General features: G+C 26.7%; 1 protein-coding gene across 5 annotated transcripts in view; it reads left to right on the plus strand.

Annotated features, from left to right (window-relative positions):
* LOC135923965 (protein unc-13 homolog A-like) overlaps nucleotides 1–19,529 on the plus strand; it is a 76,059-nt gene that overhangs the window by 44,247 nt on the left and 12,283 nt on the right. For all 5 annotated transcript variants that reach the window (XR_010571307.1, XM_065459001.1, XM_065459000.1 and 2 more), the window contains exons 14-26: nucleotides 13,206–13,264; nucleotides 13,959–14,049; nucleotides 14,553–14,627; nucleotides 14,852–15,071; nucleotides 15,527–15,647; nucleotides 15,870–15,976; nucleotides 16,280–16,421; nucleotides 16,598–16,639; nucleotides 17,146–17,273; nucleotides 17,687–17,802; nucleotides 18,246–18,412; nucleotides 18,949–19,174; nucleotides 19,424–19,513. Coding sequence is in view for 4 of the 5 variants with exons in the window: in XM_065459001.1 (XP_065315073.1) it covers nucleotides 13,206–13,264; nucleotides 13,959–14,049; nucleotides 14,553–14,627; nucleotides 14,852–15,071; nucleotides 15,527–15,647; nucleotides 15,870–15,976; nucleotides 16,280–16,421; nucleotides 16,598–16,639; nucleotides 17,146–17,273; nucleotides 17,687–17,802; nucleotides 18,246–18,412; nucleotides 18,949–19,174; nucleotides 19,424–19,513 (1,584 nt within the window). In the remaining variant the exon portion in view is untranslated. The remainder of the gene's footprint in view (nucleotides 1–13,205; nucleotides 13,265–13,958; nucleotides 14,050–14,552; nucleotides 14,628–14,851; nucleotides 15,072–15,526; nucleotides 15,648–15,869; nucleotides 15,977–16,279; nucleotides 16,422–16,597; nucleotides 16,640–17,145; nucleotides 17,274–17,686; nucleotides 17,803–18,245; nucleotides 18,413–18,948; nucleotides 19,175–19,423; nucleotides 19,514–19,529) is intronic.

The raw sequence follows: 19,529 nt of genomic DNA on the forward strand, positions 1-19,529 counted from the left end.
GGTATCTGTATCTAGATAGATTTTTGATTAAAGTATATGTATCTAGATATTATTTTAGATGTATCTGTATCTGTTTTTAGATACTTTTTATGATGCATTTTGATATACTTTTATTTAACGCTTTTTTATATTATAAATAAAAATACTTGAATGCAAGATTTATTTTATTTCATAAGAGGCTATAAATTAAATATATATATAAAAAATATTAAAACTTATATATAAAAAAATATATATATTTATTAAATATTTTGTGCAAGTTTATCAATAAACCAGATAAATTTTGATATTACAATGCAACTCAAGGAATCTGCCATTTTTATTTTCAATGGAATTGGTTAATTTTATTTTATTATTATAATTTTAAATTTTTATTTTATATTAATATTAATATAGATGAAGAGGGAAAGGAAGAAGTAATAATCAATAAAGCATCTACAGTTCAGATATTGTTTTTTCATGGCCAATTTATAGAGAATATCTCAAAATAAAGAAAACAAATCTCTGATAGTAAAATGTTTGCAATATCTACAAAAAAATAGGAAGATTTCAGTTAGCATTACTTCAACTTGCAACATTGTAAAACATTTAAGGGTATAGAAACTAAATAAATGTATACAATCGTAATTTTAAATTTTAAGAGAAAAAATCAGACACTGTTAATGAAAAAAACAATTAATACATAGATTAGTTGATGAATTATCAAGGTATTCAACTGATCGCAAACAAATAACCTGTGAAAAAACAAATAATTTAATATCCGATTTTTTTCAATACTCCACAGCACTAGATATGATTGTTAATAATGATTTTATTTTTGATACTCAACAAATATTAAAAAATTTTTCGAAAATGAATGTCGAGATTTTATATTTTTAAAGAATATCCTGATATAAAATTGTTATTCATAAAATATAACAACACAATCCCTTAAGCAGCACCCTGGTAGAAAGACTTTTTAGTGTAGCTAAAAATGTCTTTACAGATAAACGAGGATGCCTTAATGACCAAAATTTTGAAAATATTTTATTACTGAAATCTAATAATTATTTATAATCATTTAATCATATATTTTCGTTTATTATATTATTATATTAAAATCTAAAAATCATTATTTTAGTTATATTTTGATAAATATGATATTTAGTCAATAACGTTTTTAGCTCATTTCATACATTTTCACAATAGAATCCTAATTTAGTTTTATGCAAAGCTTATAAAAGAGTATTTAAAAAAATGTATCTGTATCAAGATAACTTTTTGAACGATGTATCTGGATCTACTTTTCAAATGGATTTAAATACAGTTATATCATCTAAAAACTTATCCAAATACATCACTAAAAATATATCTAGATACAGATACATTCTTATAAATGTTTCTAGATATATAGTGACAATTTTTATTATACTTATTTAAGGATGAATTTTAAAATAGGTTTTAAATTGGCCAAGGAAATACAATATTTGAACCTCCTGATGCTGGGTTGATTACAGTTTTGTTAAACTGCTAACCCAATATTTTAGCCAAAAAATAAGACACTAGCCTCGAGATTTTGTTAATAGATAAACAAACATTTCTACCTTCAATGAGCAAAATCTCCGGGTTTGCCTAACCTGGCTATAATATTGGGTTAGCCATTTTAAAAAATTGAGCCTTTTAACAACACTAGTTGATTATTTCATTTGTTTCTGCATGCTCACCTATAATATTGATCTGATATTAAAATTAAATTAATATTAAATATAATTTATATTGACGTCATCCATTATTTTGTAAAATAAAATTTTTTTATTTTGTTTTAGCAATGAAATATACTCGGACATAAAATTTTATGAATTGAATTCAAATAATATTTTTTGTAATATAAAGTACATAAAATAAAATTATATATATCTAAAAAGATATAAATACTTCTGAAAATATATCTTGATATCGATACTTTTTAAGATGCCGTATTTTTGTATCTAGATACTTTAACAACTCTATACAGTAATAACTCAAAAATGACTTCTTATAAAAAATATTGTTAATCTAGGTAACATTCAGATCTATCAATATATCACACTTGTTCTGGTTCTAATATCTAACTTATCTTCATATTTCTTGCTATTTATTATTGAGTGTCAATCTTTCTATTTTTGTGCCACGTATAATTCCCACAATTTAATATACAAATATTTTCAATAAAAATATCAGTTAAAATGCCACCAAATTAACAAAAAATTAAATATTTTTGCTCTATAAAAAATATTAATAATTAATAAATAAATATAATTCTCGCATATATGGATGAGATATTTATTAATGATGTTTTGCTTTTTTTAATCAGCGATATTTAATAAATATTAAAAGTTTCAAAAAAATATTTAAAAAAATTATTTTCCCTACGATAAAATTTTGCCATATTCTATTTTTTTTGTGAATTCTATAGAAAAAATACTAGTTACAAAGTAAAGGTCTACCAATGGAAGGGTTTTTAACCCACCAGTCCTCCCGCACAGTTTTATTTTTTTTTAACTCGTCTGCCTGCCCATAGTTTTGAATGTCAGCCTAAAATGGTTTTTGTTGTAGGGCAAGGGATTAATTTTTAAACATCTAATTCCTCATATTTTTCTCAGATGTCTACAAATTTTTTTTAGAAGATTGATAAACCCGGTTCTTGGATGGCCTTATTATAAAATAAAAAATTTAATATTTCATTAAATAGAACTAAGTTATATTTCATAATTAATAATTTTCTTTTTTTTTGAAATATCGGGTAATTTTTTTGTTATTATCTATTATTTTTACGATCCGGGCAGACACTTATGGCGTTGAATGATTTCCATGACTTGTTGTTAAACATAGATATATATGGATTGGCAGGTATTACATTTAACCCATTTCAATTGATCCCAATTTTTGATCAATACCAATACATATTTAAATTTGATACCAAATAGAGGATTTAGATTTTGCATTTTCAATTAATTTGTTAATCGTTGCTTTTTAATTATTTTCTTTTATGATTTTTAAATAATTTATTAAATACCACAGATTTAGTCGGTTTCCTTGACAATAAATAATACCCGCGCGATTATGCGAGTTTGGGTTTCGCTTAATTTGCATGCGTTCTTTTCAGAACGGGTCGAACACCAACGTGCTAAATGAACGAATGAAATATAGTTTTAAAAAATATAAATTCAATGAGAGAATATTTCTCGGTTCAGGTTCAGATAAAAATAATGGTTGAAGGTTCAGGCTCGGTTCGCAAAAAATAAAAATAACGGTTCGGTCCGAACCTCTAATAATCGGTTTGAACACTTTTGTATTCAAACCTACATTAGGATTATGTATAAGAAAATTTTTTTTTTTATTTCATAATTAAAATAAAAACCTTCATTTTGATTAATTACACATTATAAAATAATATTTAATATATAAATATAACAAATAAATATATCAATCATTAATTTTAATATGAAAAATTACTTAAAATTTTTTTATTAAGCCGCACAATTAATATATTTTCAAAATTTGTCTCGCTCAAATTATATCTATAAGGAGAAAATATAAATTTAATTCTTGAAAAACATCTTTCCACACATACTTGGGTAGCTGGCATTGCCAGTATATCAGATTTGATGTGTCATTTATAATACTATTTGTAAATAATTTATATATTAGATTTAATTTTTTTCTCGGCATTATAATTTATAAGCTTAAAATATTTAAAAAATGTTGTAAAATGGCAATATACTAAAGTTTATAAAAATTTTGATTGATGTTTATCAATCAAATGTGATTGATAATAATTTTAAAACAGTTTGAATATAATTAAAATTTTTGCAATATACTACTAGTAATAACTTACACATTATTTTATAAGCATAAAATTATGAGACTCGAACCGGTTCAGTGGCATTTTAGCGGTTCAGGTTCGGTTAGAAAATTTTATAGAGGTTTGGGTTCGGTTTAGGTTCGATAAAAAATACCGGTTTTTAGCGGTTTAACGGTTTGGTTTGGATCCCTGGAATATTTTAACGAATGATGAGAGTTTTAAAAAAAGTTAATGAAAATTAAATTATAATGTTTGTAAGATATGAAAAAAATTTAAATTATAAATGAATTATTTGAAATAAAAATAAAGGGTTTACTTGTTTTTGATTATGTATGTTCCATGGTGTATATATATTACTAGATTGACGATTCATGTATTTAATGCATTTAAAAGTGTCAATTTATAGGAGTTAGCTTTAATGTCATTTTGTGGTTTACACGATTAAATCATATTAATGTGCATTAGTGTTGTTAAAAAGTCCGATTTGGGTCGATTTTTAAAAACATCCCGATTGAGATTAGCCAAAGTAATATTATTTAAGCTTTGAAATTTGGCAAATAGAGAACCAAACCATTCTGTCATCTATGAGCAAAATATTCAGGCTTTCATAATAATATATTGGCTAAAATCTTGATCGGTCCGTTTTTAAAAATCGACCCAAATAGTCCTTTTTAACAATACTAATGTACATTCATATAATGAATAAATAGAACAATCGACGTGCAACCCAGAAAATGGGGCTACAGCTGACTCCTAGGTATCTACATTCTTAATTAATGAATCGCGAATCTAATATAGTCCGCGCATTTTTAATTTTTAAAATTCGCTCATTAAAATCTCACCTAATACAGATCTCTATTCAGTAGCGTCACTTACGGGGGGGGGGGCTGCAGGGGCTTGTGCCCCCCAAAATTTGAAGAGCACCCTTAAAATTTTAAATTTTTTTAAATACCACTTAAAATAAAAAAGGTCATTTTGAAGATATTTAAAAAAAAAATCTGAGCATGAGATTGTAAAGGCTTGTGACGCCTTGTCTATTGCTAAGCGTTTTATATAAGTACTGGTTCTCGGTCGGTGGTAGCCCAGGTTCAATCCCCAGCTGGATTCATTGTTTTTGAACCCTACCTCTTAGGCTCCATGGGTTAGAATATGGGGTTGAATTAGGTAGGGTTAATATATATTTAAATTTTTTAAATGAAATATTCAGATTACATATTTTATAAAAAAACACATCAAAACTAACATTTCCGATGGGGAATAGTCATGTTATATATATAACCCTTAAACTACAGAGATAGAATTATTAGGTCCAATATGGATTAACTACCTCTTTCCCCCATTTTCAAGTCACCCTTCTTGTTTCATTGAAAACTTGAAAATGTGAGCAGCAAATAAAATGTTAATTATATAATTTTTCGACAGATTTATTAATTTTTTTAAAATTGGCCGGGCTCATGTTTTTAGAAAATATTATTATACCCGGTCCTGTTTTTAAAAAAAAAATTGTTAAATCTGCCCCGGTTTTTAGAAGCGCAATATCACAGCCTTCAGCACTTAAATATATATTTTACCATAATGAGTTAAAAGGAAGGAACGGCTTTAAGACAGGGGAAAAGAACGAATATATTTTAGCACTTATTCGTTAACTACTTTATTATTTAATATATTTTTTCCCCCACCTTTTCAAATAAATCTGCCTACGCAAAAATAGCATAGGGTATAAAAAAACAAACCTTTATCAAAAATATAACCCAAACAAGTAATTAATAAAAAATAACACGTCGAAAGATATATTTTTATGAATCAAGATACAATTTCAGTTTTTTTTTTATTTTGAAAGTCCAAAATTATTACTTTTATTGCCAGTAATATTTTATAATTTAAAATAATCATTCGAATTTATTTTATATATTAAAAAATTTTAGTAATAATATTGATTCTTCTTATTAAGTGCAAAACTGTCGATTAAAGGTTTACCTTAATTAACTAACTTTTTTTTGCTACAAAGTCTTGATTGGGGAGGGGAGGGGGGTTTAACCAAAAGCTCCTTAAAAAATATATAATGCGAACTAGTTTTGTTAAAAGTGATATATCATCCTTAAATATTTAATTAATCCGTGGTGGTCGATATATCAAAGGTAATATATATTGATGATAGATAGATATATTAATAAATATAAACATAAGTTTTAATATATATTTTTTAAAAAAAGAGAAGAACTATTACGAGCATTGTCGGTAACCTGTGAACATTAATTTTACTGGTTCTACATTACGCTGCATTCACAGCTAGCACGAATTCGCAGCGGAATATACAAAAATAAGGCATATGTTGTATTCTTCACTGCGAATTCACGCATATTTTACATACTTCGCCGTAAATTCTCACTGACTGTTAATTCAGGGCTATACTTCTCAATTTATTGGTAAATAAAGATTCCAAATTAAATTTTAAGTTTTCCAATTAAATTTCACAAAATTATATCGCCGCCAGTGGGCTATAAAAAAGGCAAGACGGAAGTTTTAAAAATTATACAATCTTCTTCCTTTTTATTTCAAGGGGCAGATTGAATCTTGGATATTTTAAAAGTGTATCTTCCCAGTCATTTTTTTGTCATACCAATAAGATAGAGCCCTTGCATCCCATCTATTTTTTAGGCCCTATCCTATCCGAGAAAAAATTTACAACCTTTTTGTACCGATCCTATCCCAGAATTTTTTTCCCACAAGATCCGAATCCGCTCCGATAAATCCAAGTTTGAAATTTGAATCCAACGGATTCAAGCTCAACACCAGATTGGTCCTTGGCAAAGCTATTCATAAGTGGTTTGACTTGATGAAATAGTAATGGTTAGTATTTGTAGTAATTTTGTTTCTAAAAAAATAAATATATACTGGTACTTAGATATCCAAAAAAAGTGGCCATTTATATATCATATATAAATATTGATGGGAGATGGGGCAATAAATGTAAGGGAAATTCATTCTGTTTTTATAGGTATTTGTGCTATGACACCTTTTCGATCTAAACTAGTTCCATCAACTTCTTTAAGTATATATATATTTTTTTAAATTGAAAAAAAGAACAAAAAAAAATTCTTATAAACTCGTTTTTCATCATTGAATTTAAACTATATAAATATTTATGGTATAAAAAAATGAAATAAATTTATATAGATTTTTATATTATATATATTAAACATTAAATTGTACTTCCCGTATATACCCCATTTACTAAACACTTTTTATTTTTTTTTTGAGAGAAAGGAAAGGAATAAATGAAAAAAATTACAGTGGAAGAATAATTAATTCGATAATGGTTCGATGTACGAAAGAAAAAAATATATACATAATCGAGATAAAACTATTTTATGCCTTTAATTAAAGGAAAAAGGAGACCAACTTTACTATTAATTATCTCAATTCGAAGTCTGCAGTGCCCGAAAACCCGGCTTGCCAAAAAGGTTTCTGGCCGGGGTAACTTAATATTTCGACCGGACAGGACAATTTGTGTAAAATTATTTTACAGGACAGACCAGATAACTTTTTAAAAAAGACATACGCACTAAATCCTTCTGATCTAGAATCACAATATGATTTGTATTTTTTTTAGTAAAAAAGGCTAGGGCGGGGCTTCATCGAACGAACACCTTTTTTTCGCCCGTTTAGAAATATTTTATAAAAACTTTTAAAAATGTTGTGAGAGCAAATATAAATTTTCTTTTATGACCAATAAAACTTTGAAATTTTTATTGAAATTTATAATTAAAACTTCTTTTTTTTTGATTTTTATAAAAAATATTTTCAGAATTTTCCCGCGCAAATATTTTAGATCTACCATCAATGTTTTACACTTATATTTCATGAAGAAACTAACGTCATATTTTATCATTATGAAATAATCGTACTTTTTAAAAAAAAAATACTTAGAAATAATAATTAGTTATCAAAATATTTTTTTTCATTAATTTTATTCAAAACCTCTATATTTAAAAAAAAAACAAGTACCAACTAAATAAATATTTTAAATAAAATATTTTTTAAAGGTAATTAATATTTAAAAAATATTTAAAAATAATAATATAAATATTTATTATATAATATATAATTATTTTATAAAAAAAAATTATTATCTTTTTTTTTTATTTTTCTGATTTATTATTATAATTTAAGTGTTATCATCAAATACAAAACTTATATATTTTTTTATCAGTCTTAATTACTTTTAATTATTTGGAGAAGCTCATATCATTCTTTCTTTCTTTTTGTTGGCGAAAATTATTTTTTAATCAATATTTATTTATTTTTTGAGAAATTTCATTCTCAATAAATTATGAATTCCTGTTTAAATTTTATTTAAAAATGTTATAATATTATACATCTTACCCATGGTATATAACAGTTGAATTCTCAAAATCAAAAATTTTATGGAAACAGTATCTCATTTTTTCCCATATTTTTGTTCGATTTCAGTGAATTGTGTCCGATGAAAAAAGCTAAAAAATTGAAGGCCAAGATTTACTATGGAACTACAGGTTAGAAAAAAACAAAATGAATCTAATTTAGTGGGCTTATATTCATTTATTTTACCTTTCCTTTTAATTAGAAGAAACAAACTATTGGCATCGTTCCAGATTTTACTTCACAATACTTTCTCCCCTAGCAAAATATTGAGTATTCACACCTAAAATATTTTATATTTGACTTGAATAATTAACACGCTTATATCTAAAAAAAATTGAATTTTTTTGTCACGCCTATCGACTTCATTGATAGAAACTTGTGATTTTATAAAAATTTAAGGTATATTTTTTATAATCATATCATTGACATATATTTTACTTAGCAATAGACCCATTGTAAGCTTAAATTATTTATTTCGTTATTTGCAGTGGCATAGCCAGGATTTTATCATGGGTAAGGGGGGGGGGGTTTAAAAAAATTTTGGGGGCTTCCCCCCCCAAACCTCATTTTTTTGAACACTTAATTGCTTATATTTTTGGATTTGTTAAAATTATTTTATATTTTCATATAACAAAATTTTAGAGTATTTAATTATATATTTTACATTCCTTTATTTAATCATGTATATATTTTTATTAATTAAAATATTTTCAAAATGGTGATATTTTATATAACACAGATTTTAATATTAAAAATTATAATGTATAAAGACTCAATTTAAAAAAGTAATTTTTTACAATTATATAAAATATGTGTAATTCTTATGCAAATAATGGTATTTAAAAAAATATGATGATATTATCTTATAAATAATACTTTTTTATGAAAAAAAATTGATTATATATATATTAAAACTAATATAATTTTATTGCTATTTTTTGATTTGGATTTAAAAAGAGAGATCTGCTTTTCTCTGAGATTTTGCTAATTCATCTAAAATCAAATTTTTATCTAAAATAATCTCCTTATAAATATTCAATAGGGCTAATCCATTTAAACGTTTTTCACCGGTTGTGTTTCTTAAATAGGTTTTTAACGTTTTTAAAGTTGAAAAAGATCTTTCATTAGTGCAGGTACTAATTGGCAAGGTAGCTAAATAATTAATAATGTTTTGATATTAGGCAGGGAATCTAAAATGCAATTACACATGGAAAGGGCCTGCAAAGCATTTTTTGGTCTCAAAGAATACCCTATTCTGTCAAGATTTTTATACCAAAATTCGACATCACAAAGTAACTTATCATATGAACCTACTAAATCATCAGCATAAAACTCTGAGATTTTTTAATATCCTCTCGTGTTTCAAGTGTAATCAACATTTTAGACTCAACCGGCAAAAGAAAATAAAAGCTTTTTAAAATATAATTATGACTAATAAATCATTCTTTTTATTGAAATAAAAATGTATCAATAAGGGGAATAAAAATGTTTATTTTATAAAAATCCTCAATCTTAGATGTATCAATATTTGATCGATTGGATTGTCTAAAGAATACTCTAGGTTTAAACATTTCAATTCCAAACATATTAGCATTCTCCTTTACTTTTTCATATATTTCATGAAATATTTCATCCACATTCTCTCTGATATTTGTTAACATTTCAACAATATCCTTTGCTCTATTCATAATCTCCCTTAAATCCAAATCGATTTTTTATAGCATTTTGCTAAAATTATATGTATAATTAAATAAAAAATAAACACATTGAATTGAAATTAAAAACTGTGGCTTAATAATAGCCTGCAAAAGATTTTCGGTTTCACCGACTCTTGTCTTTCAATGAATCTGGTCGGACAAAATCTTTTTAGTTTTTTTTTGATTTTTTGAGTCAATATCATGATACGTTTGAATAAATAACTCCCTTTTTTGAGTGGTGTGAAAAAGTTGCAAAATGTGTATATCTATTATTATTTATTTAAAACATAAAAATCAAGCGTTTATTAAGAATTTATTAAATTTAAAAAAAAAAAATTTCAAACCCCCCCCCCCACCCACCCATGCCTACACCACTGGTTATTTGGAATATCTTGATATAAAAATTTATTGACTCATATTATTAAGGAAAACTTTTAAAACAATCAAATTTTATAAACCGTGACGCCACAAATACTATATATGAAATATACAAGAAATTAAAAAAATTAATATTTTTTTTATAATTTAAAAGATGAAATAGATCCAAAATTATTAGAAATAGCGTAACGCCGACCCTGCATGCTCAGCTGCCAAGATAAGTTCACTTGCTTCTCTGCAAGGGCTACTAAAAGGCTTGGGGCAGGCTGCAGATATGTATCTATAGTTGTTAATTACCAGTGTAATATTTAAGTGGGATAGACCCTCCTCCTCTGAGAATATAATTTGATTTAAGCCGAATCACTTATTAAAATTCAATCGATTAAATGAGATATATCCATAGTATACGAATTGTAAACGACGAAAAAGGCATAATTTATTATACTAAATAATATAAGATTCGTAAATTAAATATTTATAAAAAACGTGTTACGCAAGAACGCTAATAACAGATCATCTACTATAATATGTAAAAAAAAATAGGTTTTAATTAAAAATATTTTATTCATGATAATGATAACATTATTTATAAATATATTAAATATTAATATTTGCCATAATTATCTAAATATTTTTCCTTTCAATTAATATAAGTAATTTTTTTATTGATTTTTTTTGCATACCCCAAAAATAGTACTTTCAAAACAAAAAATTTTTGTACATTTTTATTATTTTTATCATTGCTGTAAAGTAATTAGTTGCGTTACTTTTTTGGGGAAAAGTAGCGATATTGGTTTTCCTTTTTTTGGAAAATAACGATATATCACTTTTTTTAAAAGTAAATGATAATTATGAAATTCGATTTGTGGAGAGAGAAATGATAAGTAGTAATAGCGGGCTACATTAGAAACCGCTCAAAAAAATCATCATAGAGGAAGCGAAGGAGAGAAAATGAAGGTAAAGATGAACATTTTCTTTTAAAAGGGGGGACTATGTTAGAATAAGCAGAAAATATAAATAATGAAAGTTTAAGGCAGTGGGCCCCTCTCCGACAAATTTCTATCCTCTCGGGATTGGGGGAGGGGGAGGAAGGATTTGTTCCGTTTATATTCATAATTGTTTCCGTATAATTATTAAATTTTGTTATTTAGATACAAATAAGCTAACTAATTTGCGAAGTTGTTGATTTTTTTTACAATATATCGATTTCATGTCTATTTTAAGTCTACATTCAAATATATCAATTATAATTTATATATTTTCAATAAATAATATATTATACCTATCAAAAATTGATATTATATTTAAAAACTAGTAATCCGTGGTCTGAGTTTTATCTACTACTAATTTTAAAAAAGGTACCCCCTCCCCCTTCTCGGAATTTCTTTCACGCCCACCAAATAATAACTGGTTATTTGGGCTGAATGCACGAAATGAATTAAAAGAAATTAACGAAATGGAAATTTATTCATTTTATAATATTGATAATTTTGATTTCGACTCTCACGATAAAAAAAAAGCCCACCTAACCATCTTGATAAGCTTCTTTCTCTTTTTTTTTAATTATGAGAAAATTATTTATACTTTTCATTTCTATAAATTTTGGTCAGAAATACGATTTTATTTTTTGTTAATAATCGTATTTTTCATCCTTTCCCGCATTGTTATTTTTTTTTAACAGGGAATTTTTATAATCGAATTTATCTTATTTTTAATCATAATAATTTTAAAAAGAAAGAAAGGTTACGTTTTTTTTCAAAAAAAGCATTATTATCAGAGAGTCGAAGTTCTAATCCCAGCCCGGATTTATAAACTTGCTCTATTTTTAAGACCGGCAAAGGTCCGGCCGAAAGGATTTATATCTTATTTAATAGATTTGGTAATTTAATATTGGCGGTATTTTATAAGTTAGTTCAATAAAAATATCAGCCCGGAATTTCTATCGGTCGGGGCTGCAAATTTTCGATCATTATTATACAGTTTATAGTATAAACTCGAACTTTTTACCGCGACTTTTTTGATTTCAGGTCACAGAGATCTTGTTTGTTTTTATAAGTTTGTCGATTTTAACCAGGGGACCTCCGAAACAAGTGCACTTTTTCTTTCTTTCTAATTCCTTTTTAAAAAATGGGGATAATATTTTTTAAAAATATTGGTTTTTTGGTAAATGAATTAAAGAGCTTATCCCAAATCAATAATTTTTTTTATCTTCCTGCGATGTTTTAAGCCTTTAAATATACATATTATAATTTTTGAAATTTATAATATAGTTGTTCTCATTATTTTATTCAGAAGATATTACCAACCAAATATTTTATTATCTCTTTATTTTTTTAAAAAATAAAATCGTATAACCCCGCATTCACAGTTAGCGTGAATTCTCGGCGGAGAATACAAAAATACAGCATATTTTGTATAATTTACCGCGAATCCGCCTAATTCTGATTCAGTAAACAGGTTATGGTCTAGCTATCCTTTACAACCGCTGATTTATTTAAATTCCTATTCGTGTATTTATAATCACATGACCTGTCTTTAATAAAAAGGATAAATTTTATTAAAAACAAATCTAAACTCTAACTCATATCTCTCAAACTTTTAAATAGCCCTAATTCACATCTTTCTAACCTTTGCTGATATATTTTATACAATTAAAAAAATTCTTTCTGTTGAACATTCCTTTAGTTGAGCGATTATCGGTTAGTAGAGCATTAAGCCCTACGAAATAACGAACTCGGATTCGTTTACCGTTCTTAGAGATGTTTTTTTTACCTCATAGATTTTTGGCAACCATTTTGAAAATATTTTTTTTCTTTTAGAATATATTTCGGAAAGAGATAAGTATACCTTTTTCTAAAATACAATAAAAATTTATCGCATAAATTTCAATTCTAATAATTTAGGATGAAATTAGGGAGAATGCGTTGGACACTCAATTTTGGCCCACCCAAGCAAATGGAAAGTAAAGCTTTTTTTCATCTCATCAATATATATACCTTATTAATGGCAAAAATATTTATTGTGAAATCAAATAATTTTATTCGTAATTGTAGATAAACCATTCGTTAATTGATCAACGATTTATTCGAATGCATAAAGTTACCCGCCATTAAATGATTATTTGGATTTTTTAATAAAATTATATAAAAGAACGGATATCTTTTTAACCTATTAGGTTTAGTATCGGGAAACGGTCGATTTAGTTGATTTTGAATTTAGATTTTAGCCAATATTATATTATACACGACAAGAGATTTCGTTAATAGATGTCCAAATATTTCTGTCAGCTATAGCGAAATCTCTAAGTTTGCGTAATATATTTTAGCTAATAAATTGGGTTAGCCGTTTTTAAAAATCGAGCCCTTAAACAAACTAATTGGGTTGTTCATTTTATTTATATGAGTTAGGAAAGGTTAAGCTTTTTATTTTCTAATGTAAACAAAGGTTTCTGAACAAATGAATAAAAAAATGAAAAAGTTTTTAATTTTATAATATAACGGGGATTTTTATGAATCATAATTTATATATATAATATATTATTCTGGTCACCAAGGAATGGAATAGGTTACTTTTAAACGAATTTTATATTATTTTTAAATCAATTTTAAATTCTTTTTAAGTTTAAATTAATAATTATTTTATTAAAAATATCGTAGCTTGCCCGAAAATAACCCTTTTTACAGCAGTATCGATTCTATGCCAGACATCAGGCCAAGGAAAAAGTCTATACCACTCGTCAGTGATTTGGTATACTATATAACTCTTAGTTACTATATTATAGTGTTTATTTTTCTTTTTTAAAGTTAGTTTTAAATGATATATTCTCTAATTAAGTAACGATTTTAATAAAATTATACAAGTATCATTTCATAAAATACGATTTCAAAATTCTTGAAGTGATATTTAAATAGTGAAATTATTATATATAAAAAAACAACTAACTAACATGAACATTGATTCGTATCTTCTCCCTGTCACGCGCAACAAATCAATAGGTTCTCAAAGTAATAACAAATTATGATTTATACAATCATAATAAAAAAAATGCTCATAAGGAAGTATTGTTTTAAGCTAAAATTTTAGTCGATTAAAATTTAGAAGATAAGAATCTTTATCGTTAACTTTATTAATAACAAAGACTATGTAAACTAAAATAAAGTTAAAATGATTATATTTATATATTTTTAGTAATTTTAAGAGATCGAGGAGTAAAGAAAAATCAAACCTTAAATATATTTATATTTATAAAGACGATGGCGGCAACGAAAAGAAATGCTGGGCTGGCCTCCGCGCTTGTTAGAGCTACCTTAAATGATGAAGAACTAGTTTAAAAATTATAATAGACCAAATATTTTTATTTATAATTATAACTATATTACCATTTTTAATTAATCTTTTTTTTGCTATTTTCCCCATCCCTAGATTTCTAAAAACTAACTTATTTCAATAGAAATAGATTCAACATTATGTCTACTAATTATATCGCACCACTATAATATATCAAAAGGAGATTAAATTTTTTAATTTACAAAACACATTTCAATCATAGAAAATGCACGTTTACAAAAAGACCTTACAATCCTTGATCTACCCCATATCCAGTACTACCCCTCACAATTTTCAGATTTGGTCGGCTACGAGCCCTACTTATTGCTACGAATGCGAGGGTCTTTTGTGGGGTATAGCCAGGCAAGGGGTAAGATGCTCCGAATGCGGGGTTAAATGCCACGAAAAATGTAAGGATCTTCTCAACGCCGACTGCCTACAAAGTTTATTTTTAGAATATATCTTCTTTTTTTGCGTTCAAGTATGCACATTAATTTTAAAAAAAGTAGAAACTTGTTCATACAATTTAGCAAGAAAAAATTGTTTAAAAAAAGGCTATTAGTACTATTTGCTCAAGTTGAGAAATCGATTACGGATTATTTTAAATAAATCTTTTAATATTATGAAATAATTTCGGTTCGGGCCTAATATTTTTTAATAAATTTCTGGCCGGGTCGGGTCGGACTTGAATAGAAACAAGGCGCTAATATTTTTTAATCGTATAATTTTTTTTACATAAAAAAAATATTAATATTTACTATATTTAAATAAATACGGGCCTTGTCGGGCGGACAAATTATTTAATAAAAATTTCGGGTATGAATCATGTAAAATCCAATCTTAATAATTTCCATATTATTCATTTTTGTCCCCCTTATAACTTTTTAAAAATTTTAAGGAGCTGCCGAAAAGAGTTCTAAACACGGAGCCGAAGAGAGAACCCAAATATTTATGATGGCTTTGAAGGATAGGATGAAAATCAGGGAACGAAATAAGCCCGAGATATTCGATTTGATAAGGTTGGAATTAGTTTTCTTCTTGTTGTTTTTCAGGAATTTGTTATTATTTTTGATAAGAAACATCAAGGTATTAAATGCCAGATAAGATAAAGTTTATAGATAAGTTGATCTTATTAAGATGTTAGATGTTTTGACACACTAATCAAGATTACCAAATAGCACAATGAAAGAAATACTCATACATTCATACTTTTTATTTTATCCTCTCCCCTAATTTTATAGACGGGTGTTTAACGTGGACAAGAAATCCCATTCGGCTAATATGAAACAGGTGAAGCAGAGTGTTCTAGACGGAACTTCTAAATGGTCGGCTAAAATAGCTATAACGGGTTTCAATTGGAATTTTTTCTTCTCTTCCTTAAATTAATTTTGTTTTTTAATATTTCAATGTCATAAAAAAAATTATATTGCGTTTATACAAATAAGCTTAAAAAAAGTCAAATTAAAAAAATTATTTTTGCTTTTTATCTATAGCCCGGTCATCTTTAAATTTGATCATGATGGCAAGTTTTTCTGAGATATTTTTTACGACTCTGCACTTAGTAATAAACTCAACCTAAGTTTCCTTCATGACAATTTTATCTTAAAAATAAAAAATTCCAAAAAAACTTAATATATTTTTTTTTAAATAGTTATATGCGCCCAAGGACTGATAGGCAAAGACAAGAGCGGAACCAGTGACCCCTATGTTACCGTGCAAGTTGGAAAGGTCAAAAAACGAACTAAAACGGTGCTGCAAGACCTGAACCCCGTGTGGAATGAAAAATTTTATTTGTAAATTAAACAAATTTCTGGTTTATAAATTAAATCAATACAAGAAATTTCTTTTTTTATATTGTTTTAATTTAGCTTATCTGCCGGAACCGGCCCGTTATGATTTTTTTTGATAAGAGAAGTTTATGCATTTCAAACTGCTTGAATATATTATATAAAAATAATTAAAATTACAGCGAATGCCATAATTCTTCCGATCGTATCAAAATTCGTGTATGGTAAGATATTTTTTTATATTATTATTTTATTTTTGGAAAACATTACCGAAAAATTTGTTTATCTTTTTAAAATAATTTTTAGTTCCTGACCGAGCGAAAAATAACCCCAGTTGTGCCTCTAATTTTTTTTTGATATAAATATAAATGCCATACGGCTTGGATAAGAATTTTTATAAAAGCTAATTCCTATCTGATGGGCTAACATATTTGCAGAAAATTTGCATATATCTTAAGGACCCATTAGGCAACCGGTGATTTGATAACATTGGTTTATTGATTTTTTTAAAAAATCTTGTTGAGCTATGATTCAATTACATAAGTTATTTGCTAATAAATAGAGCTTTACAACGGATCCAAATATAATTTAAAAGCCTGATAACGAATTCCTATTTTCATTGGTCTTAAAAACAAGGTACTCAATAGCAATTGAAATGGGAATTCTTTTGGATCAATTCACGCTACACGCTTTATTCTTAATTATTTTGAAATTTAAAAAAAAAAATTAGGGACGAAGACAACGATTTAAGATCTAAGCTAATGCAAAAGTTAACCCGAGAATCCGATGATTTCTTAGGACAGACTATCATAGAAGTACGCACGCTAAGCGGGGAAATGGACGTTTGGTATAATTTAGGTAATATGACATGCATTAAAAATTTGTGAACCACCATTATTTCTAAAAGTATAGTAGAGGGAGTTGTTTTTTTAAAGGTACTGATTCTTTTATATAAAACTTTAAACGACTTTAATATCTAAATGTCATCATTTATAAAGTCGTCAAGCTAAAAATATGAGATTTGCATTAATTATTTAATTATGGGATATAAAGAATATTTTTATATGGTTTTTTTTAAATTATCTCCATTCCAATTTTAAGTTAAAACAAAAGAAAATTCTATTAATTAACAGTAAAAACACATATACATCTTCTACACATTTCTTGTTAACTTTTACGATAAAATTCAAATTTAAAAGAATACCTTTAAAAAAAGCAGTTCACAAATGCATTTTATTTTCATGTTTTATCAAATTATAATACCCGCTCAGAAAAACGTACCGATAAATCGGCCGTCTCTGGTGCTATACGTCTTCACATAAGCGTCGAGATTAAAGGGGAAGAAAAGGTGGCTCCTTACCACGTTCAATACACTTGCCTACATGAGGTTTGATGATACTTTATTTTTTATCTTTAATATTATTTATGTGTAATCTATTTAAGAAGTTGACATTCATGAATTTATAATTATGAATCATGTTTTTATCATCTAGTATTGCACATTTTTAAGCAGTGCTGCCACATATACAAAAATAATAAATCATCATTTTAAGTAATGATTAAAATGCAACACGACAGTTACTCATTTTTTCCCCTAATAGGCAACGAGTGACTACTTTTTATAATAACGTCATTACCGCGTTGCCTTTAAGAAGTATATTGGTGATTTATATTTTAGAATTCTCCAAATATTCTAGAACTTATTGATTGATATATTACTTAGATTGCACAGCCAAAGTCAAATAAACATAACTAGATGAGTAACTTACATAAATCATTCCGAGTTACTTTAAAAAATGATTTTTTTTAACCATAAACACGTTTATACAGAACCTTTTCCATTATCTTTGCGAGGAAGCTGGGGGCCAAGTGCGTTTACCGCCCGAACAGGAGAAAAGCGATGAGGCTTGGAAAGTATACTTCGACGACACTGGTCAAGAAATTGTGGATGAATTCAGTATGCGTTACGGCATAGAACTCATTTACCAGGCTATGACGTATATAATTATTTTTATTTCCATTTCTCTTTTTTTACCTTGGATTATTTCCCAACATCTGTTATGCTAATCCATTTTTAAAGTTTTTTTTAAAAAAGATATTTCCTTTCAAAATAAGCCTCAATAATCTTGACTAGTGTTGTTAAACGGTTCAATTTGAGCCGATTTTTAAAAACGGCTAACTCAACATTTTATCTAGAAACTTTTACGAAAGCCTTAAGATTATGGTCGTAGATGGTATATTCGAGATATATGGTAACATTTTTTTGGCTAATATATTGAGTTGGTCCTTTTTATAAATCGGTTCAAATTGAGCCGTTTAACAACACTGATCTTGACTAATCGCTCATGAAATTGTTGTGAAAGATAAAATATAAATGATCATTAACGTTCCATTTCTCTTAAACTGCAATATATATAACTCAAAATTAATGTTATGCTAGTTTACTTATCTCCTGACACTTATCCGAGGGGACAAATGTTAATTTTTGAATTTTAAATGTCTAATATAATTTATATAATATAATTGCTCCTAGTCATTTTTCCTGTTTGTCTTCCAAATACATGTGTTCGGGCGTGCCTGCCGTCATGAGCACGCTACTCGCCAATATAAACGCTTATTACGCTCACAACACTAGTTCCACATCTTACGCCGTTTCCGCTTCTGATCGATTTTCTGCTTCGAATTTTGGGAAAGAAAAATTCGTTAAACTTTTAGACCAACTCCACAATTCTCTTCGGATAGATCTATCTATGTACCGGGTAAAATAATGAAGCATTTAGATATAGAATTTTATAAATTTGAGCCGTTATATTATTGTTATCTAGCGGGCTTAACCTAAAGTTATCTTATAATCGAAGAATCTAGAAGTTAAAAGAGAATGATTGGTTGTTCGATATTTAAAGTAAACATGTACTGGAAATAGAATAAGCTTTTAACTAATTAAATAATATCGCAAAACTTTGAATATAATATATCCATTTAATAATGTCTTTCTTTATGTATGTTAGAATAATTTTCCTGCATCTAATCCGGAAAAATTGCAAGATCTCAAATCAACAGTCGACTTATTAACCAGTATTACGTTTTTCAGGATGAAGGTTGTAATTATTTTAT

The sequence above is a fragment of the Gordionus sp. m RMFG-2023 genome, chromosome 2 (assembly GCF_954871325.1).
Source record: "Gordionus sp. m RMFG-2023 chromosome 2, tfGorSpeb1-WG-v2, whole genome shotgun sequence".
Lineage (NCBI taxonomy): Eukaryota > Metazoa > Nematomorpha > Gordioida > Chordodea > Parachordodidae > Gordionus > Gordionus sp. m RMFG-2023.